Source organism: Ochlerotatus camptorhynchus, unplaced genomic scaffold, assembly GCF_037179485.1.
Source record: "Ochlerotatus camptorhynchus isolate MF236.1 unplaced genomic scaffold, CSIRO-AGI_Acam_v1.1 ptg000369l, whole genome shotgun sequence".
Lineage (NCBI taxonomy): Eukaryota > Metazoa > Arthropoda > Insecta > Diptera > Culicidae > Ochlerotatus > Ochlerotatus camptorhynchus.
Window position 1 is genome coordinate 781479 of NW_027040857.1, and position 24069 is coordinate 805547.

The 24069-nt window shown below is 39.1% G+C and overlaps 1 protein-coding gene across 1 annotated transcript in view; it reads left to right on the top strand.

The window, feature by feature from the left end:
* The first annotated feature begins 253 nt into the window (after positions 1 to 253).
* LOC135709974 (serine-rich adhesin for platelets) overlaps positions 254 to 24069 on the top strand; it is a 52087-nt gene continuing 28271 nt past the window's right edge. Inside the window, exon 1 of the mRNA XM_065232428.1 lies at positions 254 to 1343. Within this exon, the coding sequence (XP_065088500.1) occupies positions 1305 to 1343 (39 nt within the window). The 5' untranslated portion in view covers positions 254 to 1304. The remainder of the gene's footprint in view (positions 1344 to 24069) is intronic.

Consider the following 24069-nt stretch of genomic DNA (forward strand, 5'->3'; position numbering starts at 1 on the left):
TGATGTCTGGAAATACTTATCATAGGAATATTCACATCCATTGAATCCTGTTAACCATACAGGCACTAGGTACTTACTGCAGCAGAATTCAAGCAACAGAACGATCCTATGGGCACTCTCGAGTCTGTTCTCACAGACCAACCGTTCTAAAAGCCCCATTCTCTCGGATTTCGATCGGTTCGGTCAATTCCAAGCAGGCGAGAAGTTGAGCATGTACACCCGCCCGAGTCCTCTGAGCAACGCGAAGAGTATAATGTATAGTAGAAAAATATGTATATCGTGCCAATTTAATTTCTGCTTCACATAACATTTGTCAGTGCACAGCCGTCCGTGTTGTAGAATAGATGCTCCGGGTCCTAGCATTATATTTCAGAACCGCGCGCGTGCTTTGCTCTCCTCATTACTGGTGACTGTGACAGGACAGAATTCGGATACGGTGCGTCACGATCGATTGGTAGTGTTATAACCATCAAGGACCACCGCACCAGTATTCCCAGGAACTGGATTGAGAATAGAAGGGAGGTGCTGTTTTTTTTAGCCACAGTTCCAAGCGGAGGTGGTTGAGTGACTTTGTGTATCTAAAAGAGGGTGGTAAGAGTGTGGACTGTGAAGATCTTGAACTAGTTACTGCCTCGAAGTAGGACTTAGTCAACCGGAAAATATTTGCTCAAACAGAAATTTATAAGACTTGTGCGGCTTTGTTGGTGGTTCTGTGGAGAAGAAAGCGTTTTTCAAGGTCATGCAAATTTGCCAATTTGATTTTGCAATCGGAATCGCGGAACGCAAGTGGCTAAAGCAAATTTAGCGAAATAAAGACAGTGAGCTGCTACCTGTCCACAATGGACCAATTTTTGCAATTCACCGCTGACCAAGAGACCGACGTCAGCGCACAGCGTGGCTTGCGGTTTACCCGCTCTGGAATGTTGATTTAAGTGAAAGCACACAGCAAAGCAAAGGACGTTGATTGTGCACTTGGACCTAAGCTCGAAACGAATTCAACCCCCGGCAGGATAGTTTGTAATGTTTGCTAGCTTAATGATTCTTTTCGATACTTCGTGATAGGAAGAAGTATAAGAAGAAGAAGAAGACAGAAAGGCAAAACAGAACTGAAGATAACAAAGAGTCAGCGGAAGGAAACATGCACCGATGCGAATGCAAGAGGCAATATAGCTTGTGCTGACGGTCACCGAAAGCGAAGGCGTGCTGTGCAGAACGAACAGGAGTGGAGAAACAGGGAAATTGAAGGCGAAAATTGTTTTTTTTTTGTAGCTGACATATACAAAATCATTGCATATTTCAGTAGGATGGAACAAATTGTTAATTTGTTTGTTTGCTTTCTAATGGTAAGTTGAATAATAAATCTTTCCCATATAGATGCATTCTACCAAGATGTGTTCACGGTTTTGCATGATTTTTTGACAGTGTTTGTACTGTGACTGGAAATAATAAATAAAAGTAACCCTTAAATATTATAGCAGGTTTATAGAGTGTGATAGATTTCCTATAAGGATTGATCAATAGTTTATGATTTGAGTAGCTCTTTGTTAGAGTCTTTGTTGCGTGACCATACAAAGTTTTCCACTCCTTAACTACTCATCATCTACTCACCAACACGTTTTGAGCTACTCAAATTGGAAACTCTTGATCAATTCTTATGGAAAATTTAACACGCTGTCCAAATCTGCAATAATATTTATTTCTTTTCATTTTTAGAGTTACAGTACAAAAACTGTCAAGAAACAGGCAAACACTGTTGTAACTTCACGTAGAATGTGTCTTTAGCATTTTTTTTATTCCAACCAATGATATGATAGGATTATCTAGCAACCATCATCTCGAAGCTGGGTTAATGTCAGGCTTTTCGGAACCGGTCGGCCAGGTTGCCGTTTTGGGATGATGCAATCTTCATGAACACTAATCCCATCGAGCACCGGTGGATAATCCTGCGGATCAGCTGGAAATATCAACAATAATTAGCCCCGTATACAAGGAGCAATTAAAAATTCCGGCTTATGAATACTAGATGCAATCATAATTCTAGTTACAATGCACAGTCCGCGGTTATGTTTTAATATACTTTTTCATAGGCATATGGTAGCCGTTTTTGATCGAGATAAATTTCATATGATACTGAAATCACCGTCATACAATGTCGTTTACGAGTATAAATGCCATTTATGTTTATACAAACAAAATGGATGTGAAATTAAAATATTTTTTATCTGATAAGCCTAACAGATATCACTTTTATATATTTTTTTTCTTTTGAGTTTCAAATTCGAGCTCGGTTTCTCGGAGATTACAGAACCGAATTGCACTTAGTTATGTGAAATCGGTTTCTGTTTCTGTATTTTGCTCCAATAGAACTGTCTGAACTTTATCCCAATCGAACATTTTGTATTTGAGATATAAATAATAAAGCTTATTTTCGCTATAAAACCATGATATTATTAACCCACATTTCAAAGGGATAGATGAACAAATTTTCACTGAAGTGCAATCGGTATATTTTTCAGTAATTTACTTGCACACGCAAACCGAAATTTTTTTACATTCCTATGGTTTTTTGCGTTTTTTTTTATTTCGTGTTCTGCCTACGCTTTCGACACCAATATTTTTATTTATAACATTGTAGAACGACGCACACACTTGCTTGTTGCTTGATTCTCCCCAATTCTCGTTCAGCAGTAAAATCAAATTATCGTACTATGAGTGCTTCTTATTCACTTTTAGCCTATTCATATGCCGAAGCATGGAGAGAGCAGTGGAGAAATCACAGGTCTGATAATCGAAACGTTAATGGTTAGAGTCCCAGTCGGCACCTTTTTGTTTTGCCATGATTAATTTCACTCACTAATACACTCCACATTTTTCTTTCTACATTTTCTTGCATTGGACCGCAGCTCGGTACATCGCATCCTCCGTTCATGCGGTCTCCACTAACATCCTCCAATGATGAATCCCACATAATTGTAAGCGAATCTTACATCCCCCGGTTGGGTCCATATAAACCTATCGAATGTAATCCCGATCGGACTTTTGGAAGTGACATTTGGCTATACAATGTTGTTATTATACCCATTTTCCCAGAGCTGACTGAACTTATTTGAGTGCAATCATTTCAAGTAAAACGTTCGGTTTTATCATTGAAGAAGTTTAGAAAGCAAACAATGGATTTGAAGACCATAAAAATCAGGAAATATTGCTTGGGATAAAATTCTATTGAATATTATCCATTCCTTGCTAGTCACTTACTTTTCTATGAGATGCCGGAACCAGTTCCATTTATTTTTAAATTATGACAATTTATCAGTAATGTGGATTTGAATCCAAAGATGGATCCTTCGATAAATATCTTCTGTTTTCGAATCATTTGGTTACGGATATATGATCAGAAACGTGAAATTTAGCAGGGAAAAAACTGTCAATAACAAGGTTTACTGACATCCACTAAACCAAAATGAAAATAATCGGAAAAAGAAAGGTACAAACCATCCAAAAAAATCAAAATAAAATCTTTGGGATTTGTGTATACGGTAACCACAAAATACTTTTGAGAGATGACCTAGCCATATGGTTAAAAATGTCTATGATAAAGAACAAAAAGCAAAATACTCGCAAAATAATGACTAATAAAGTACGCATTTTTTAAGGAAAATAATACTACTTAATAAATGAGTAAAATTATATACATACTGTAACGTTCAAAAATTGGAGGACGAAAAAATCGTTTTGTCAGTCAAAATTCATATCACAAAAATCTTCTTATTTGTCTTTTGGTAGTTCAATTCATACATTTAAAGGAACAAACATTCGTTTATTCTTTTGGTTTGCCAAATCCGAACTGCCGTGCCTTCCGATTAACCCCTTCCATTAAATTTTGCACAGTGGTCTCATCGTCCTTATTCGCCGCCGAACGCCAGTTAGATTCAAACTGCTGCTCGCTTTCATTGATTTATTAGTCTTTTTCTAGATTCCGTTTGACCAAGGCCCAATACCGTTTGATAGGACGGAGTTCTGGGCTGTTGGGAGGGTTGTGGTCTTTGGGTACCACAGCCACGTTGTTCGCATCGTACCACTTGATTGCCTTTTTCCCATAGTGGCAGCTCGCCAAGCCCGGCCAGAACAGCACAGGTCTATTATGTTGCTTTAGGAATGGTAGCAGCCGTTTTTCCAAACACTCCTGGACGTAGATTTCTTGATTAATGGTTCCCGTAGTAATGCCGCTTTTTAGACCACACGTGCATATGGCCTGCTAGACCGAGGGGGACGACTCTATCTACGCTGCAGGAAAGATTGTGTTGAAAGAAGATTAATGATGATTCTGAAGATTTCCTGCAAAAAGGTGATGCGCGATGCAAGTAGATGCGAGAAATGCAAGAAGATTTTTCGAAGATTGTTTCGTTAGTGTGAGATTTTTTGAGCATCCAAAATTGAGATTTAGATGTGTCGCCCCCCTCGTGCCAGACGAGATATATTTCGGGAACTTCGATAGTTTGATGGTTTTGAAAGTTTCAGCCACCTTCCCTTTTTCCTGATGCGGTATAAAACTCCTGTCCCGGAAGCTGCTTGAAATCCGCCTTCACATAAGTTTCGTCGTCCATGATGACACAGTCGAGCATTGTGAGCAGATTCGTATACAGCTTTCGGGACCACTGCTTTGCCGACGTGTTATGTTTGTAATCTCGGTTCGCCACCTTTACCTTGTAAAACGTCGACAACTCGGCTCGTTTATTGGCCCGCTGCACAGTAGTATTGGAGACATTGAGCTTTCCAGCGATGTCCTGGATGGAAAGGTTAAGATTCCGCATATATTTCACCGCCACCTTCTTCGTCGTCGCTGAAACGTCCGGATTACGTTTTCCACCGCTTGCAGGCATCTTGGCGGTTGACAGACGCTCCCCGAACACTTTTAAAACGTTTATCACGGTCGATTTGGCCACATCCAGAAATTTTCCCAACTTGACGTGTGAGAACGTCGGACTCTCTTGCTGCTCCTCTTGCTTGGACGTCATTTTGAAAACTGGAGAGCAAACGGTGAAAACTCATCAAAGCAACCATTGTATATACACTCAACTTCCAAATGCAGCATTTCAGTTTTTTTTAATGCATTTTTAACAGAAATACACTAATTTGAAGTTAACCGATTTTTGCACGTTCCAGACTTTAAATGAGTATTTGCTTCTTCACTAATACACGCCACATTTTTCTTTCTCCATTGTCTTGCATTGGATCGCAGCTCGGTATATCTCATCGTCCGTTCATGCAGTCTCCACTAACATCCTGCAATGATGAATCCCTCATTATTGTAAGCAAATGTTACATCCCCTGGTTGGGTGTTCAAATTTGAGTAAAAGCTTATAATTTGTGAATAACAGCTGCTCATAAATAAGTAAAACAAATTACTTATTTATACGGTAGTTCCATTTTCCCTCGCATAATTTATAACCATTATTGAGTACTTTATAGTCATTAATGAGTATTTTGTGGTTGCCGTGTACTGGTTCCGAAGAGATGGGTGTAGCAACATCCATTAGTACGTGTGTCGAAAAATCGCTTCTAGCGATCAGTGAATACGTAGTGTTTCGTCGAGGTAGGTGTAGGGGTTCGCGTATGCCACGCGATCTCTGGGAAGGTTCAAAGACTCGTCAGCTTGTAGCTGGTCTCGTTGGCGGGTTAGCGATATTCCCCAGCGCACTTACGGGCCATCGGAAGTCACCACTACTTCCGGGGTTGTATACCGGTCGCCAATTGCCGGATCACCCCACGTTTGGCCTCGAAGCAGCAATCGCGCGAGTAGAAAAGCGGGCCTGCTATAAGATTCATTGGCATCATCATAAGCTAGCGTTGCAATCTGACTCTCAACACTAATACGCAGCGAGCATTTCGAACAGTGAGTTACCAAGATCTCAAGAGAGCAAGACGATAACAACATCATTTCTGTGTGCACTCACGATAATTACTTATACTTCGCAAGGCTTGTTGTGAGTGCACGCTACAAACTATAGATCTCAATGCGTACAGCTGAGTATAAGAAGTTGTTCGAATTATGTACAACTGATGAACAACCGTGATTAGATCATGATAATTAGGTCATGATTTTTTTTTTTTTGCTTTTTTTCAGTCTGTGAATTAGGAAAGACGCATGTATTCGCGTTGACGGCATTGGTCTTTTAGGTGGAGTGAAAAAGAAAGGAGCAGTTCACCGTGTTCCATATACAGGCTGACATGAGCTTATATGATTTTCCTGTAGGAGTCAAGAGTTACAGAGCCACAGATAAATGTCGCTCTCTTCTCTTTGAGACCCAAATCTGACGTTTGTGTGGATGGTGTCTGCTCAAATTCGCATTCATTATCAATAGCAGCCCTAATTGGAAATCCCGTTTTCCGCTGTGGTTGGTTTATACGGCTCATTTCGGTGTTCAACTCACTATAATTGCGGTTTGAGCGGCATACACTTTTTTGGCATGCTTGAAGGTGGCCTCAGTTTGGAAATGACAAAGTGAAACTAGCATTCCAACTCAGCGTATGCGGGCAACGTCAACTATGTTGATAAAAAGTTACATGTATTGAGATAAGCGATTCTAGCTGAACCTCATATCCTCTACTATAATTAAAAACATCTCAATTAAACCCGCTTTGTAGGACAGTATCAGATGAACTACCGAGTCAGATGGTTGTCAATTCGTGAATTTAACAATCAGCATTTCTAGTTCAGTGCTTGAACTAACATTCTGGCACATGATATTTCCAGAATTAGTAATGGGAAAGCAACGAAAAACCGCACGGACCATTATGGGCTGTTCTCCCCTAACGAACCCCTATCTGCTGATGCTTGCTTAAAGCGAATTTTGTTTGTTATCCAGTTCCAACCTGGATTGGGTATCAAGTTAGGGTCTGCTTGTTTTCTAGCAAACGTCAGTTTGATCGTTTGTTTTTTATAACCTGGAACAGGTCGACTTTCATACTGACGAAAAGTTCAGTTTTGCACTGGGTTGGAACTGGTTCCAACCTGGGAATAAACAAATTCGCTATTGCTCTGTAACCCCAAACTGCCAAAGAATGCTACTCACCGAGAGACACTCACTCCGTTAAACTATGGAATAAAAGAACCTATATGAGCTTTGAAAACATTACGTTTTAATCTGTAGTATTGGGAAGTTTACTAGATCCAAATCATCAGTATAGCTGAGCTTAGAAGGTTGCATGTTAGTTTTCATAATAGGCATTCAAATTAAATAGATTCAGTCATGAGCCAAAACAAGCATCACGTGGACCAAATTAGATGTTAGTTTAATTTTTTTTCATAATAGTCGAAGTCGGTGCGTTCTGTTCGAGTCCGATTCTGACTCCTTATGCTCAAAAATTCGACCGACTCCAACTCCGACTCCGAATTAATTACCCTGCATTTTTCAACCCAAACAATACGCCTTTACCGACCAAGCTAAGGGAGGCCCCATCAATAACACACATCAATTCTATATTCTCAATGAGATGCACGAATCAAGAAGGCTAGGACTGTCTTTGCGAACATTCAAAATATCTATGAAATCTGGCGTCACATAACGGAATTCGAAGCTATCAATCGTAAAATTGTATTTGTTTAAAATTCCGCAATGTGACCCCTGTTCTATTATATGCCAGCAAAACATCCGTATCAGCAGATAACCTCAAATGCTGCAGGTCTTTATTAACTAATGCCTGTGGCATGTGATTCGTGAACACATGGATCTCGAACGCCGAGTTCCATCATCGATATCATCAGAAGTGCGTCGGCCACACGCTACGGAGTGGCCGAAACGAAACCTACAAGCAAACGCTGGATTGGTTACGCAGCATAGGCAGACTCAGGAGCTCATGACAGAGCTCTGACTTGGACCCAGGACGAATGGTCAAGATCTTTAACTAGTGGTGCTTTGTGGATGGTACTATTGTGTTATATGATACCTTTTGGATCATTTGCTTTATTTATTATAGGAATAGTTGTTTAAGAGCACATTTTCTACTCATTGTCATTTTCTGGGTGCCTTGGGATAGTGGAAGAAATCTCACATGGAGAAAATTAAATATAAAAGACTCGTCACCGGGTGGATTAATCACTGTCAGGAATCAAAAATATCTCAAAATGACAAAACAACAAACGATCAACAAGCCAAATGATAAAACAATATCAATAACGGCAAGTAATAATCACAAAATCCTCTTGCATTTTTTTCATGTAAAACTCCGTCTGCAATATAGCTTGATAAGAACTGTAAAAGAAAAAAGATAAAATTTCTAGCAAGCTTTTCACAACATACGCAGGACATTATATACGTAAGTAATTGCGGAATGTCTTTTCACCGTTCCATCAAGCTATTTTGTCAACCGCGTTTGTTGCGAACCTTGCAAGCAATTTTATTGTTTTTTTTTTTTACTTTATAGTGGTAGTCGTCACAAGCGTTGGGTCTTTATTGTTGGTTTATCTCTCTGTTTTGATTTGCTGATCAGGGTACGTGAACATTTTTTTTTTGTTCATTAATTTATTTGATAAGGCTCAACCGAATTAACTTTACAGAGCCGAGGATTCTTGGTCAATATACAATACATCTTAAAACTATAGTCAAAAGGTACAACACAATAAACACTTTATCTTCCGCTATCCAAAAAGCCTCCTCCATCAGAACTGGACCCGCTTCCAGTAGTTTCATTGTATGGCAAATTGTTGTACGCCAACGAGGGTCAGAGCGCGTCCATTGCAGCAATGGACGCAAAACGTGGTCAGCACTCACACACTCATCACGAAACGGTTGCTTTCCAAAGTCGACGACGCATCGACTGAAAGAACTGCTGATGAAGAACAATGAGGAGAACCACACAATGGTTGCTGCCGAGAAAACAGACGATCGCGTGGCACACATCGAGAGTGGCCTGCTTTTGTCGACAGCCGAGTGAACACTCAGGGTACGTGAACATGAATAAATAAATGTTGAAATTCCTTCGTTCATGTCAACTTAAATGATTGTCCGTTGAAACATAAATACATTTTGATTGAATATTACGCTGCCATGTAAATTAAAGAAAAATGTAGAATTGAATTCAAATAAAAATGCTATACCTTAAAGTTAAAGTTTTATTACAGTATATCTCCACTTCTTTTTCTTTGTTCGGGACCTAACACCACTGCGACCAGTAATTTGATCTATTGTAGTATATCCCGTGTCCTTAGTTTAGTGCATGTCGTATTACTCCATAACTATTGAGAAATGATAAAGTGTTCGATTTTTTCACAGTTGTCATCCTTGCATTTATCGCAAGGATCCGATACTAATTGAAAGACTAATTGAAAGACTAATTGAAAGGTCCCGCTATTTATACCCTTCGGAGTGTTGAAATACCCTTCAAAGGCGCGCCCTTTTGTCAGTCAAAATTGGATTCCTTAGCAACAAAATTAAGGAATGACACCGATAATGCCCATGCATCAGAACCCTAGTCTTAACCACTTCAATCTAGAGAACAACGAATAGAAGTTTAAGAATCACATAGATGAAGACTAACTAACTCATTTTTTTCCTTGTTTCAAGATCATCCTCGGTGGACAGAGTTGAGTCTTGTCATTATCAACAAGACATAAAAAGTAACATGGGCTAAGATGTGTTCCTTGAATTACCGAATAATCCTGTTCCTCTAGTAGTCAGGACTTGGAATCGGTGGTAGATCTTACATCCCGTAACTTACCACGCTACGGGCCGATCATAACGAAGCGGACACACTTGGTTTGGTTTTTTTGATCTCGATAGTTCCGGCACCGCCGAGCAGCTTGGCAATAAGTTTGAATGAAATCTCAGCAAAAAATAAGTTTGCTTGCTGAGTTTCAGCGAAACATTTTCCGAGACTCATCAACCAAAATTTCCGAAATTCAGCTAATCAAACTTAGTGTGCACACTTCTCAAGTAATCACCAAGCCCTGATTGCCCGCTGATCACCATTTTTGCGATTTCAAATTGTATATCATCCGTATATCAGCCTTATATAGCAAAAAAGGTAATTAGTGGACTTGTTGGTCACTTGGGTACGTATTCAAAACGAGTGCAGAAAGTCAATGCTAATGCTGATCCCTGTGAACCATCCCCGGGATAATTAACAAAGGACATGCATACTAATGCTCATTTGCCCTAGGCTAATTGGCAAGCACTGATCAAACAAGTGCTTGTGGGAACAAGGCTTTGTTCTTCTACGACTACAATTTTCACCAACTCATTCGTCTGACGCCGTAATTGTCATTCAGCGTTGGCAGTGATGACTAAGTTTGACCGATTCCACTAATTGAGTGACGCTCTTGGGCGCGTGCTCCCTATTTGCAGTAAATGCAACCCAGCATCCATGCCAGCAATCAATTAGAACAAATAACTAACTTTGTCTATGATCGCGATCGATAGTCGGTCAATCAGCTGGGCTTTATGGCTTCATCACTTGCATTGAACTTCAAAGCACCCAGCTAGGAGCCAACATCGAAGTCATCGATCTAGAACTAATTGTGAGTGACCAGCCAGTTGTGATCGGATGAAGGTCGCCATCATTAAATTGATAGAAAAATAGACGATCATCTGGCTAAGGTGGTGGCGAGACTGTATGGTCGTGGTTTTCCCTTCAGGATGATCATCAAATATCACTTCAGAGCATTGCCGCATGGGGAACCACAAAGCAGTGTATGGTTGGCGTTGCTAATTGTTTATTTATGTCAATGACAGTGCACGCGTGTGACATTATAGGTACTGGAAGGAATACCAGCGATGTGCTTGATTCATCATTGCAATTGTTTGTTTAGGGGCTTGGTGGAACTTTTCAGGACACTAGTAGGCTTTTTAAGTCTTATATTCCAAGCATATCGTTGTTAACCAGATAAGTTATAATAATAATGCCTCTTTTCATTATAAAATCAAAATAAAAGACAATTAAAGATTAACATTTCAAAAGGTCCTTACGCTTGTTTAAAGGTGAATTTTATAAGTGAATTACCGTAAAACGGGTTATCTTTGATAATGTGGGTAAGTTTGATAGTAGAATATAATTTTTAAATTTACTCTCTACACTTTTCCGGATTGGAAACATTGGATACATATTGTAGCTTAGGGTATTTCCCTTTATATCGTTCAGAGTTTTTGTTGCAAATTTTCCAAGCATATTAAAAAATAATTTTCTTGTTGTCTTGACGAAAACTGTTTGAAAAGGCAATCACTTATGAAATGTATTTATTGAGATACAGCCATCTCAAATTCATTGTCGTCTTCTTATTGATATGATGATTACTTATTAATGGGTGTCCACTAAAAAAAAATAAGGTCTACACTAACTACTTCAATTCAAAAATCTTGTTTATTTTTGCACTAATTTGAGTTATTGATATAATTATAAATACTCTACACACACTAAGATTTTTTTTTCGTTTTCGGTAAATTTTACCGAAATCAGAACAGCTGAACGTTGATAAAACTTTGACCTTCATTTTAAAGGCTATTGAATTTGAAAATAATTTCAAAACATGTTCAATCTTGTTTAAATGATCAAATCTTGTCATTTTGGTGGAGATTTAGTTTCAAAGAGCTGAAAAGCAATTGAATTAAATTGCACAAATTTTACTGTTCAGATTTCGGCAAAAATGTGCAACAAGAAATAAATTTTAATATTTCATCCAAGGGGATGCACTCCAATCATGTCGAAAATCTCATGTTATTTTTATGGCCACAAGTATAAACAAATGCAGTTAAAGCAGCGTAAAATGAGCCTGGAAAAATAAACGCATTATAAAAAAAGCAGCGTAATGTCAGTTCATGCACTGTATTAATGAAATTTTGTCCTTTTTCGCAAGTAATATTACCTCATATTTTCGACACGGTTGAAGTGCATCCACTTTGATGAGATATTAAAATAATGTTTTTACTGTGTACTTTTTTGAAACATTATTGTAAATATTTTTACAAAATGAAACATTTCAAAACCTACGAGATTTGGATAAGCTCTATCATTTTGACAATGTACTGTACATAAAGCTCATCATCATCATTATACTGTAAAAATTAAGAAAACGCATTTTTTACGGCATGTTTCCTCAGTAGACAAATGTCTCACTTTTGGTGGGTCATAGGTCTTTGATGTCTTGGACAACATTTCTCTGAACTATGAAATCGACAACTTTGCCGAAGAAACCATCCTTCTAGTACCCTCCGTTTAAAATGTAGATTCGAGCGTAACCCATGCGTCAGGAATACGAACTAATAAGAAAACTCCAAAAGTAGACTCTTAACAAACTGAGAAATTTTGTCCAATACTGCAAATCTGTACGATCTATACATATAGCACAACAGCTGAACGCTTGGAAAAAAGTTCAGTGATTTTTAACAGTTTTCCTGTAATTGTGTTTAGACCATCTGTGAAAAATTACAGGAAAACTGTGACGAATCATTCAACTGTATCGTTCGGTTCAGCGGTTGAGATTTCAGTAAATTTTACAGAAATCTGTGCAATAATCTTAGTGTGAAGGAACCCTAATAAAAACATATCATACCCGAACGATGATTGAAATAATCACAAATGGTTTGATGGTACCCTGAATACGTCGTTAAGCAAAATAACCATACACATTTTATTAGGAAAACGATCCAGGAATATCGCACCACAGCCTCAGAAACTTTCTCGTATTGACCATCGATTTATCATGAAAAAATCAGGAAGCAGCGGTTATGTTCCGGAATCCTCTACACTGGATTTCAAATTATTTGATTTTGATAAGGATTTTCCGTAGCATCCAGATTCTTCCAAGGCTCCAGATATTCCATCTTCACAGTCAGACGTCACGTTAAAATTTTCTGAAATTGTCAACATCATTCTCGAAACATTGAATAAACAGCTTTCCCCCGAAGAACGCGTTAACCACTGAGTTGCACCCACCGCTTTGTCTCGGTGGGTTTTCAACCAAGCGCTCTGATTTTCTGTGAGTGACTAGTTCTCCATTGACCCTACTAATATGCAAAAAATCAGACCGACTGGTTGAAAACTCGCCGAGAAAAAGCGGTGGGTGCAACTCAGTGGGTAACGCATTCTTCGGGGAATAGCTGTATCTGACTTCATGAGGAGTTTTATGGTTCTGATGTTGAAGTATCTCTCAGCTTTTTTATCTAGTTAGATTATTTGGAAGACTCAATCGCGTTAGCTTTACGGAGCCGTTCATTGTTTTTAACAAAATTCACTTATTCACTTATGCCTAGGAGGAGTTACCTAATACTCGCGGCTTACCCGAGGTTAGAGGGGCACTTTTTCGAAGGGTAGGATTAAGGGAAGAGCTTGAGAGTGGGATTTCGTTGTCTCATCAAAGCGTTATCACCAGTATGAACGGGGTTTTAGATTTGCCTGGAGTTCGAACGGCTATAGTGACCAGTGGGCGATGATGAGACTCATCGAGACGGGGGGACAAGACGAACAAAAGCTTATTAAGAGAAACAAAAGACAAAGGAATTAAGTTCTTATACTAAACATTTGCATAAACAAATAAATTGACTGCATATAGCAGAGATCGCGGGTTTTCAACACGTCTTTGATAGGGATATAGGGCTGTTTTCCTTGCCCCTCGAGAGTATTCAAAAGTCGCTCCCTCACGGCGTCATAATCTGTACATTGCCAAACTGCGTGATCGTTGTCATCGTTACCGTTTCCCCACAGACAGATGTTGCTGTCCACGAGGTTTATTTCATGGAGATGCGCATCTAGCGCGTAGAGGTTGGCAACTGGCTTTTAAGTGGCCGTTACTTTCGTCGATCATCAATTTGGATGAATAAAATGTTTATCCTCTGCGAATGTCCTCTCATAGTTGTCCCAACTCAAACCCTTTTTGTGTTTCATGAAGTGTTGCCATCAATTATCGAAAAACAACAATTCAACTGCGGTGGAGATAAACATTACCCAAGTAACACTTGATTGCTTAGAAAACATCTTGTTTAAACCCGGTGTATTGTTGTTTGTGAAGTATTCAACCTTTCTGGCAGGCATTTGTTATCTTGAAGTTATAATTCGGTATTGCATGACTCAATTACCTGTTTATAACACATTTATAACTGATTGTATTTGGTGAAAACTTGCTAGCCATGTTTTCATATGTCAGTTTTAGAACCATGGGCAAACATGAATACATATTTACTGTAACTTATTTATAACATGTTATTAATAAGCTATATTTCAGATCTATTCATGCTTCTAAAAATAACATATGAAAACATGTTGTATATAAGGCTAGGAAGTTTTCATCAAATACAATCAGTTATAAATGTGTTATAAACAAGCAATTGAGAGTTGCAATACCGAATTATAACTTCAATATATGATACAAGTAATGTTTTGATAACAATTACTTCATTTCTAGATGTTTTCTACAAATTGCACTGCAATATGGTTGACCAATGAAGCAAAATATAGAATGAAAAAAAAAACTTTCAGTTGTGCTTTCAACATCCCATTCACGTTATGTAGAAGAGACAAGTATGATTATCAAAAAAAAAAAGGTTTAAATTCTATTTGTTTTGCTAAAAATGTAAAGATTTTGAAATTGGGGAATTCTTTAAAGATTTTTTTGTGCAATTCAATTTATTGCAAAAAGCTTTTTCTAAGAGTCAATGAGTTTTTTAGAAGTAGAATGTAAAGATCCACCATAAATTTTCAACCGCACAAAAGTTTTTGAGTACGTTATCTCAGTTTATACACTTTATTCGCATAATTAAATTAATAATTATGATGGAAAAATTAACAAATGCCATTCGTTGGAAGGATTGAAACCATTTAGAACATCTTCAAAACAGTAGTTGCGTTATAGTCATACATTAGTTGCGCAAGTCAATCATATTTAATTTGACATATGTTATATATAGATCCCACCTCTTGCGCTTTTTTGCTGTAAATTAGTTGAATATAAGTGACTACATGTAGCGGCGCCGGTGGTGTAGTGGTAAGCGTGATTGCCTCTCACCCCAGGCCTGGGTTCAATCCCAGTCGGCGCCACCGGGATGTTCTGAGGCATAACATCTCTGATCACACCTTCCTTAGGAAGGGAAGTAAAATCCTTGGTCCCCGGTTCATGAGTTGATGGGTCGATAGGTAGGGTCCAGGTGTGGGAGCTGCCTTCCTGGCATCGGTAGCATTGGTGCTCAGCACTGAAAACAAGATCGACGGCAAACAAATCAAGGAAAAAAAAAGTGACGAGATGTAAATTTTCACAGCTGATATTGTCATATATAAGTTATATAAACCAATTTATGACAAGCTGAGTTGCTTGGGATCAATCGCATCTTTATGTAGCTGGTGCAATTCGCGGTTCATTCGCCTCCTCCACGTTCCGTTATCCATCTGCACTCCATCTAGATGGTACGCAACACCTTCCATTCGAAAACACCATGCATACTGCAACTAAGTAGTTGGTCCTCCACGAACATAGTCCACGTCTCGTTGCCGCAGAGGACCACCGGTCTAATCAGCGTCTTGTACATAGTCAACTTCGTGCAGTGGCGAATTTTATTGGACCGGAGCGTCCTCCGGAGTCCAAAGTAGACACGATTCCCTGCCATAATGCGTCTTTGAATTTCTCTGTAGGTATCATTTTCGGCGGTCACCAGTGAGCCCAAATACATGAACTCATCGACCACCTTGATTTCGTAACCGTCAATCTGAACTCAGGGTGGGAGGCTAATACTAATACTAGTATTGTCTTGCCTAGAAACTCTTCCTTTCATGTATTTTATCTTTGATGCGTTGATGGCAAGTTCAATCCGCCTAGCTTCAGCCTTCAGTCTGATGTACGTTTCCGCCATCGTCTCAAAGTTCCGTGTCATGATACGATGTCATCGGCGAAGCCAAGAAGCTAGATGGACTTCCTGAAGATCGTGCCACTCGTGTCTACCCAGCTCTTCTGATCACACCTTCTAATGCGATGTTGAATAGCAGACACGAATGTCCCACACCTTGACGTAACCCCCTTCGAGATTCAAAGGGACTCGAGAGTGTCCCCGATACTCGAACAACGCACATCACTCGATCCATCGTCGCCTTGACCAATCGCGTCAGTTTATCCGTAAATCCGTACTCGTGCATAATCTGCCATATCTCGATCGACCTGCAGAACCTGCCGAATCGCGAAAATTTGGTCCGTGGTAGCGTGGGCACCCATGAATCCCGCCTGGTATTGCCCCACGAACTCTCTTGCAAATGGTGGCATGCGGCGGCATAGAATTTGGGAGAGTAAATTGTAGGTGACGCTCAGCAGTGTGATCGCGCGGTAGTTGCAGCAATCCAACTTGTCACCCTTTTTGTAGATTGGGCATACGACACCTTCCCTCCACTCCTTCCCTCCGGTAATATCTCCTCCTCCCAAATCTTGGCAATTACCCAGTGCAGCGCTCTAGCCAGTGCTTCACCACCGTATTTTCATAGCTCACTTGTTAGTTGATCTACACCAGTTGCTTTGTTGTTCTTCAGCCGACCGATCTCCTCCTCAACTTCTTGAAGATCAGAGGCTGGTAGCCTGTTCGTTTTCTGCTGCATCACCGTTGAGGTGCTCGTCATAGTTCTGCTTCCACCTCGAAGTCCTTGTACATATCGGCTTGCGGTACGTATCCTTTGCGCGAACTATTAAGCTTCGCGTAGAGCTTCCGTGTGTCGTTTACGCGGTACAGATTTTCCATCGCCTCGCGATCTCGGTCTTCCTGCTGACGCTTCTTCCTTCGAAAAACCGAGTTGTGTCTGTTGCGCGCCTGTCTGTATCGCTCCACATTCAATCTCGTGCGGTATTGCAGCATTCTCACCCGTGCTTCATTCTTTTCCTCTACTAACAGTTTGCATTCGTCCAGTCAAACCAGTCATTTCTTCGGTCCGGGATTGCAGTACCTAGTGTCGCTGCAGCAGTACTACCTATGGCTGAACGGATGTCCCTCCAGCCATCTTCAAGAGTACCTGCGCCAAGCTGCTCTTCCGTGGGTAGTGCAACTTCCAGCTGCTGCGCGTAGTCCTGGGCAACTCCGGTGTCCCGTAATTGCTCAGTGTTGGGTCGCGGCGTTTGACTTCGACGAGTGTTATGCACCGTCGAGAATTTTGAGCGCATGCATACTGCAACTAGGTAGTGGTCCGAATCTATGTTCGCAATGCAGTACATGCGGACGTTGATAATGTAGGAGAAGAATTTTCCGGTGATTAGAACGTGATCGATTTGGTTTTCTGTGTATTGGTCTGGTGATCTCCAGGTGGCTTTTTGGATATCCTTGCAGCGGATATCCTCGGTGCACTTCCTACCTGCTAATACATTGTAGCCCATTGTAGTAAGTCCTGGGTAATCAGCCTCCTCTTCTACTAATTTTAGTATTAAGAAACATTTAAACAAGTATAATGGATTTTGATTCCGCAAAGCATCCGCCTTTGAGCCTTGATAAATAATTGAAATGTAAAAAAAAAATCTTCTTATGCGTTTTATCTATATTGTTGCTAGCTTTCTGTGTATTGATTCCCAAGTGGTTTTAACCGTTACCGATAACAGATTTTTTTATGTTCGTTCTAATCTGGGGTTGAACTCCCGACCTAACCACTGAGTACCACTGAGGTACCGAGCCTCGTCCAGTGAAACTCTCCTGCCAGACCAAATATAGTCTTAACAATTTTGTTTTGCTTTATTTGTCTTCTGCTTGGTAATTGTTTGTTACGTTTTCAAAATATGTACCATTTGTCATTAAATTTTTGGATCTCTATGTACATTTTGTGGGTTTTAATTATGCTCCTCTGTTATTTTTTCCATGCAAAACAGCTTCAAAATCTCCACAAAACGCTTACATCTAAATTACAGCGCACTTTACAGAACAATCCGTTATCTCATTTTGAGTCTAGTTACTAATCCATGAACTCGATTCTATAATTTAATCCTTTCCGTCGTGTGTTCTAACGAACCAATCTTGATATTCTGCTCTTGCACCGGTCAACACTCGATCACGTGATCGTGAATAACAATTAAAAGCCGTCTAATCCAGTTTCTCTATGCACACATTATGAACACTGCATCACAGCCTCAGGCGTGGCTTTCTGAAAGAGAACAATATTTTTGATTGATTTCCGCTTATCAAAAGTGATAAAGTGAGTCCTACTACATCGACCGGGTGGACACTGTTGTGAACGTGTAAATTTTACGCCTCGCTTGTACCATTTTGTTTGAAATAATAATAAAAAAAAAAGTTGTGCCGCCGTGACCAGTTTAGTCGGTATCTAACACCAAGCAGCACTTACACCCGCATTCGTTTGGTTTGAGATCGACTTATAGAGCTGTCTATATACGAATGTAAACCAGTGCTGCAGTAGGATTCAAAACTACATTCAGATGGGGGTTTTTGAATTTACGACGATCGTTCGTTTACCTCGGAGAAATGGAAACTTTAAGCATCTTTTTTATGTTAGCTTTAGTGCATACAGCACTTCAACTCGCTCCATCCTACATCCCTGTTATAATGTGTTCTATTTATATTTCTTGCTTGTATTCAGTTGGATATGACCATTAAACTTCTAATTTGGCTATGGAAGTGTACGATAGAAGGGAAGCCATGAAGCTGATCTCGGAAAGATCGCTTTGGGTGTTGGCTATATGTTTGTTTTGGGGGTGTTGCTGGTCCGTTGGGCGGTACGATTGTTTTTATTACCCATTATTGAGCGATCGGAAATAAGAGGCTGACCAAATTTGGATTTCTAAGATTGGCTGGTTTAAGCAGGTTCCCGCGGGCCGATTCTCGATACCGTATGTGTGGAGCCTTTCTAGAATCAAGGCGACAATACGATTTGGTCAGTTGATCTAACTCTCCAGCTTACGATAGGGTTGAAAATTCCATAATAACTGGTACTAGTCAGAACAATTCTCAACTGCACTAAAGTAAAAGGGAAATCGGATCAAGGTCACGCCTTAATTAGAGCTCTACGACCACCAACGCCTCTGTTATTATCGGCGCTCGATGCGATGATTCGGACAGTCGGAGCCAGTTCGAGCAAGTACAAAGCAAGTTATTCCAGACCCGGTGACACTTGGGACGATGAGTGGTAGATTTATTTATTTATTTTTTGTTGAGCAGTTGCGTCCGCTTGTTGACGCTTTAAAGGCTTCAGCAAGATATCAGCATGTGGGGAATAATTGGAAAGCTTTTATTACATCTCAAGTTGTGCTACCTGTCTTTGACACTTCAAAATCTCAACCATTAACGGTGGCGGCTGTATAGTTTTATTAGCTCAAAACGGTGCCGCTTGTAGTGTATACATAACAACATGGAAATGAACGAACACATATGATATGATAAAACGGACTGAGATTATAGTCACCGATGAACTGACAATCTGATACAAGATGCATTCAAATTATTGCCCAAGATGCCATATTTAAAATATGTTAAACACTACCACCATCTATTTATCCGATCGGGTCGTATCATTAGCAAGAAAACGAGCACACGAAGAATCTATATATCTTTCGTTTGTGTCTCACTGAATTTGATAGATTTGATTGCCCATTTAACAGTTCAAATAGCTCGTTTGAAAAATAGAATTGTTCAATGCAAACGGTGTAAATATTTACTTTATTTGAAAAATATCTGGTAATCATAACAGCAGTAGGTATCAAATCATTCAAATTTTTTTCAATAATCAATCGTCATGATTACCTGGGTTTTGTTAAACAAGGTAAATATTTAACAGCGTGCTTTTAAGAATTGTGGACAAACGAAATGCACAGTGGGACGAAATCAAAAATAGAGGGACATGGCTATTTGATACGAAACTATAGAGTGTAGCATTTTGATTCTTCAGTTTTTCAGTACTTTATTTGAGTAGTGAATTTTTTTGCTTAATAGAGGTATACACTCAGATAAAAAAAAACTTGATGAACATCTATGAAAAAATTGTAGGTGAAGTTATCTTAACAAACTTTGTCGAAGACAAAACAGAATCTGTCTCCATAAGTGGATGAAGTTATAGGGTGAAAATAGTGTACAAACGGTAGTACCCCCTTAAAAAGCGTTTTGTTTTGACCATTTCCTTTTTGTTTGAATTTTATTATTTTTTCAATGTTGTACAAAGTTAAGAGTGCATTGAAAAGGCACATTTTTGCAGAAGGAAGCAAACAGTTATCATTTCGTTTTAAGCATTTATGTCCGCTTTTATATTTTTTTAACACTAAGGTAGTGTATCTTGCAGGTTGGCAGGCATAAGCAGCTAACATCAACGAACAAATGGTGATGATAACAGTGAAACGTAACAAAACATTGAAGTACTTAATTTGATAATTCATTAGGCATCCCCATGGACCACCCCCCCAGAATTGTATATGTAACATTAGGTTATAAGTTACTGAGCAAAATGAGATTAGCTGCTAATGCCTTCTAACCTGCAAGATACACGCTCTTAAAGATAGTGTTAAACAATTATAAAAACGGACGCAAATCTTTAGAACGAAGAGATAGCGATTTTCTCCCTTTTGCAAAAATGTGAATTTTTAATGCATTTACTACTTTGTAGAACACTGAATCAATAATGGTAAAATTCAAACAAAGAAGTTAGTAAAAAAAATCTTTTTTTATGAGGTACTACTACTAGGAGGATTGTACTCCATTTTCACCCTTTAGCTTCGTTCAATTGAGAGATAGAAAATTTTCGTCTTGGACAAAGTTTCTTTAAATGACTTCATCTACAATGTTTCCATTGATGTTCATCAGTTTTATCAAGACATAAACAATGTGTTTTTTTCATCTGAGTGTATTTCTCTCTTGAGAAAAAAAATGTCACTTTTCAAATAAAGTACTCAAAAACAAGCAAAAAAAAAAAAAAGAAGCAACATTCTAGAAGACAGCAAAATACTATACTCTATAGTTCCGTCGCAAATAGCCATGTCTCACTTTTTTTGCTTTTGTCCCACTGTGCGTTGGTTATAAGTATACTCATGAATATAATAAAAAAAAACTACAAGGGACAGCCCAATGGGGTTGTACGAACAGTTGACGTAAGACTACACACTACGAAAGAGTCATGTAAATTTCAGACCGACATATGCAAGCGGCCCTTTTGACGTAAGAATCAGTTGGAAAGAACGAGAAAATCAATTCAATCAAACGTTCGCTTCGTCGAGTTGCTTATGTTTCGGTTTGAGAACACTTAATTTTACATGCAATGTTTGTTTGCGTTCCAAGATTTACGTCAAAGCTGAATTAGATCTTGTGTAAAAATAGTAATTTCTACACACTTAATCACGGTTTCCTTGTTCGGTAATTTTTTTTACAGTTTTCGAACTGTAAATCACAAAAACTACCGAACATTCAGCTGTTCTCAATAAAATTACTGACGTTCATTAGTTTTTGCAAGAAACTACTGAATGCGGTAATAGTAATCACTGAATTGACCGTAAAATAACAGTTTTACGTGAAATGACTAAAACTCAGTAAAATAGAACACCGAGGTTTCAGTACTGATTATGTTTTACTAAAACAGCAAACGAAATTCCAAAATTACTGATCACACTAGTAAATTGGACTCCTTTACGTCATTCTCCTCCGTTCCACCTCGCGCAATTAAATTCAGAAATTTGTGTGTGAAAACAGCAACATGTTTGTGAAAATTTGTTAAACGACTTGAAATCAACGCAGGAGTGCAAAATCATACGAAATCGGGCAGTTTCTGCACTCCTGCATCGACTTCCAGATGTTCCATTGAATTTGCAGCAAAAATTTCAATTGTGTATAGTAGTGCTCCAGACTTACGCACGCAATCTGGCACTCCAAGAAAGCAACCAGCCGGCTGAACCACGAAGAAGTATTAAGCTGGACTATAGCTCAAGATTAGTTTAAGCAGCATCATTGCTATTATGCCTCTAAGCAAATAAACCTGAGTCCGAGTCTGAGTCCCCTAATAAAAATCTTAAAATATCCGACATATTTTATTCATTACTCATTGATATTTATTCATCAAAATACTGGGAAACTCAGCAAAAATAATGAAAACAAATAAATTACTGAAAAAGTCAGCAATATTTTTAACTGACTGAAACGGTAAATTTTGACATATCAGGGATTTTTCCATTTACCGAGTTTACAGTTAAATCAAAAACTACTGAGTTGATTGCTGAAAACTCAGCTGTTTAAAAACCCAGTAAAATTTTACCGACTTCGGTAATCTAAACTTTGTGTGTAAGTGTGTACGCTCCCATATGTTAACTATTTTGAGCGAACGTTATTTAAAATTCCCGATATTATTATGACATCCGTGAATTTCTTCCGAAGTGTCATAATTGGTCAGTGTCCATTTTCGGTTTAATACTAATAAGATTTTATTTCAGTTAATGTGTAATTATTTTTGTGTTAGAAAGTATTCCAAACTAACCCTTTCTTTGAAAATTGTGGTGGCCCTGAACAGGGCCGTTTTGATGTTGCATGGCCTACAAAAGGACCGTTTTGGTGATGTGGTTTTAAAATGAACAGTATGTAAGGTGACTGTTGTAAAAGGATACTGTAACACCCAGTTCAAAAGAAACTTACAGCAGACAACAAGGTAAACAAGGGGCGATGGTACGAAAAGTACGTAATAAACCTTTTGGTTGGTATTTTCCTTTCAAACACCAAATCGATGCATGTGCCAGCCAATGTAGTCGGCAGCTTAGGGCCTGATACGAGATCGAGTTGCAGAAAATTCATCATAAATTGGACGAATCCGATATGCTCAGCTTTCGAGACGTCTACGCACCCCGCAACGATGATTGGATTATCTTTCGTTCTATAGTGGAACAGATTCCTGGTCATAAAGAGTTTGGCTTGCTTCATCATAGTATTCGGTGCCAGCACAAATATATGAATTTTGTATTGTGTGTCAAGCCAAATTATATTCTATGCATTTCGATCAACATCCACGAAGTATGCTGTGCAGAATATGTAAAAAGGGAGGGAGGACTTCGAATTTTAATCTAAATGCATATATAGAGGTACCAGACAAGTTTTGCGCTGCACTGTCCTCTGTGAACAATTAACGGAGTGAACAATTGCGTAGTTACAAACAACAGCAGTGATGGAAACCATGTAGAAGCTTGACATAATGGTTAATTATCAAAATCAACTCTTTGGTGGTAAAATTAATATTGGCGCCCCGAAAAAGACGGTTTTGTGTGAATTTTGTTTAGGCGGGTTTTGCTTCAAGAAAATTTATGAAAATTAACTCTTTAATAGGAATTATTTGTGTCGCTCTGAAAAGGACACTTTTGGTTTGATACGCATCGTCGTGTGTCGAGGGGCAAGCAAATTACCCGTCTGTTTGCCGATGAACAACACGCACTATATCGTGACGCCACTTATCACAGGTTCGTATTTGATGCACATTATCGGGTTGTTCGATCTTTGTCGTGGTTGGAGCATTCTGAAACCTATACGGATACGGTGAGCTAGTTTGAGCTTGGTGAGCTTGATGACGGTGACCCACAATGCTTTCTCACGATGAGCAACTGTCCCCAAACAGAGACAGTGTGGCTTCATCACTGCTATTCTGTCTAGAGCGCTCTTGCAGGCAGCCTTGGAAGCAAGCTGCTTGTGGAGCCTTTCGAACACGTCGAAAGGAAATGCGGCAACGGCTTGATTCGTTTGGGACCAACTATGTGATGTCTTTGTTAGGAAATACACCTTATGGTGTAAGCAAATGTATGGGAAATTTTGATGCTACAAATTTTTGTTAAATTTCTTAGTTGTTTAACTATTTGCACTATTTGTACTATATGCCACAAAATTGCTGGAGTAAGCCTCCATCGAATGGCATATTGCATGACATATTTCACACTAATGCTTTGGAGATATATGCGTTCAAAACCTGACCCTTTCTTTACATGCTCATTTTCCGTACTCGCAAAGTGTACCCCCATATAGAAAACAAAGACGTAGTCCTACGTCAAAAACATGTTCGTCTTCTTTTTCTGGCTGCTACGTTCCAACTGGAACTTGACGAATGCACTCAACTAAGTGTTCTTTGACCACTTCCACAGTCGATCATTGAGAGCTTTCTTAGCCTTAA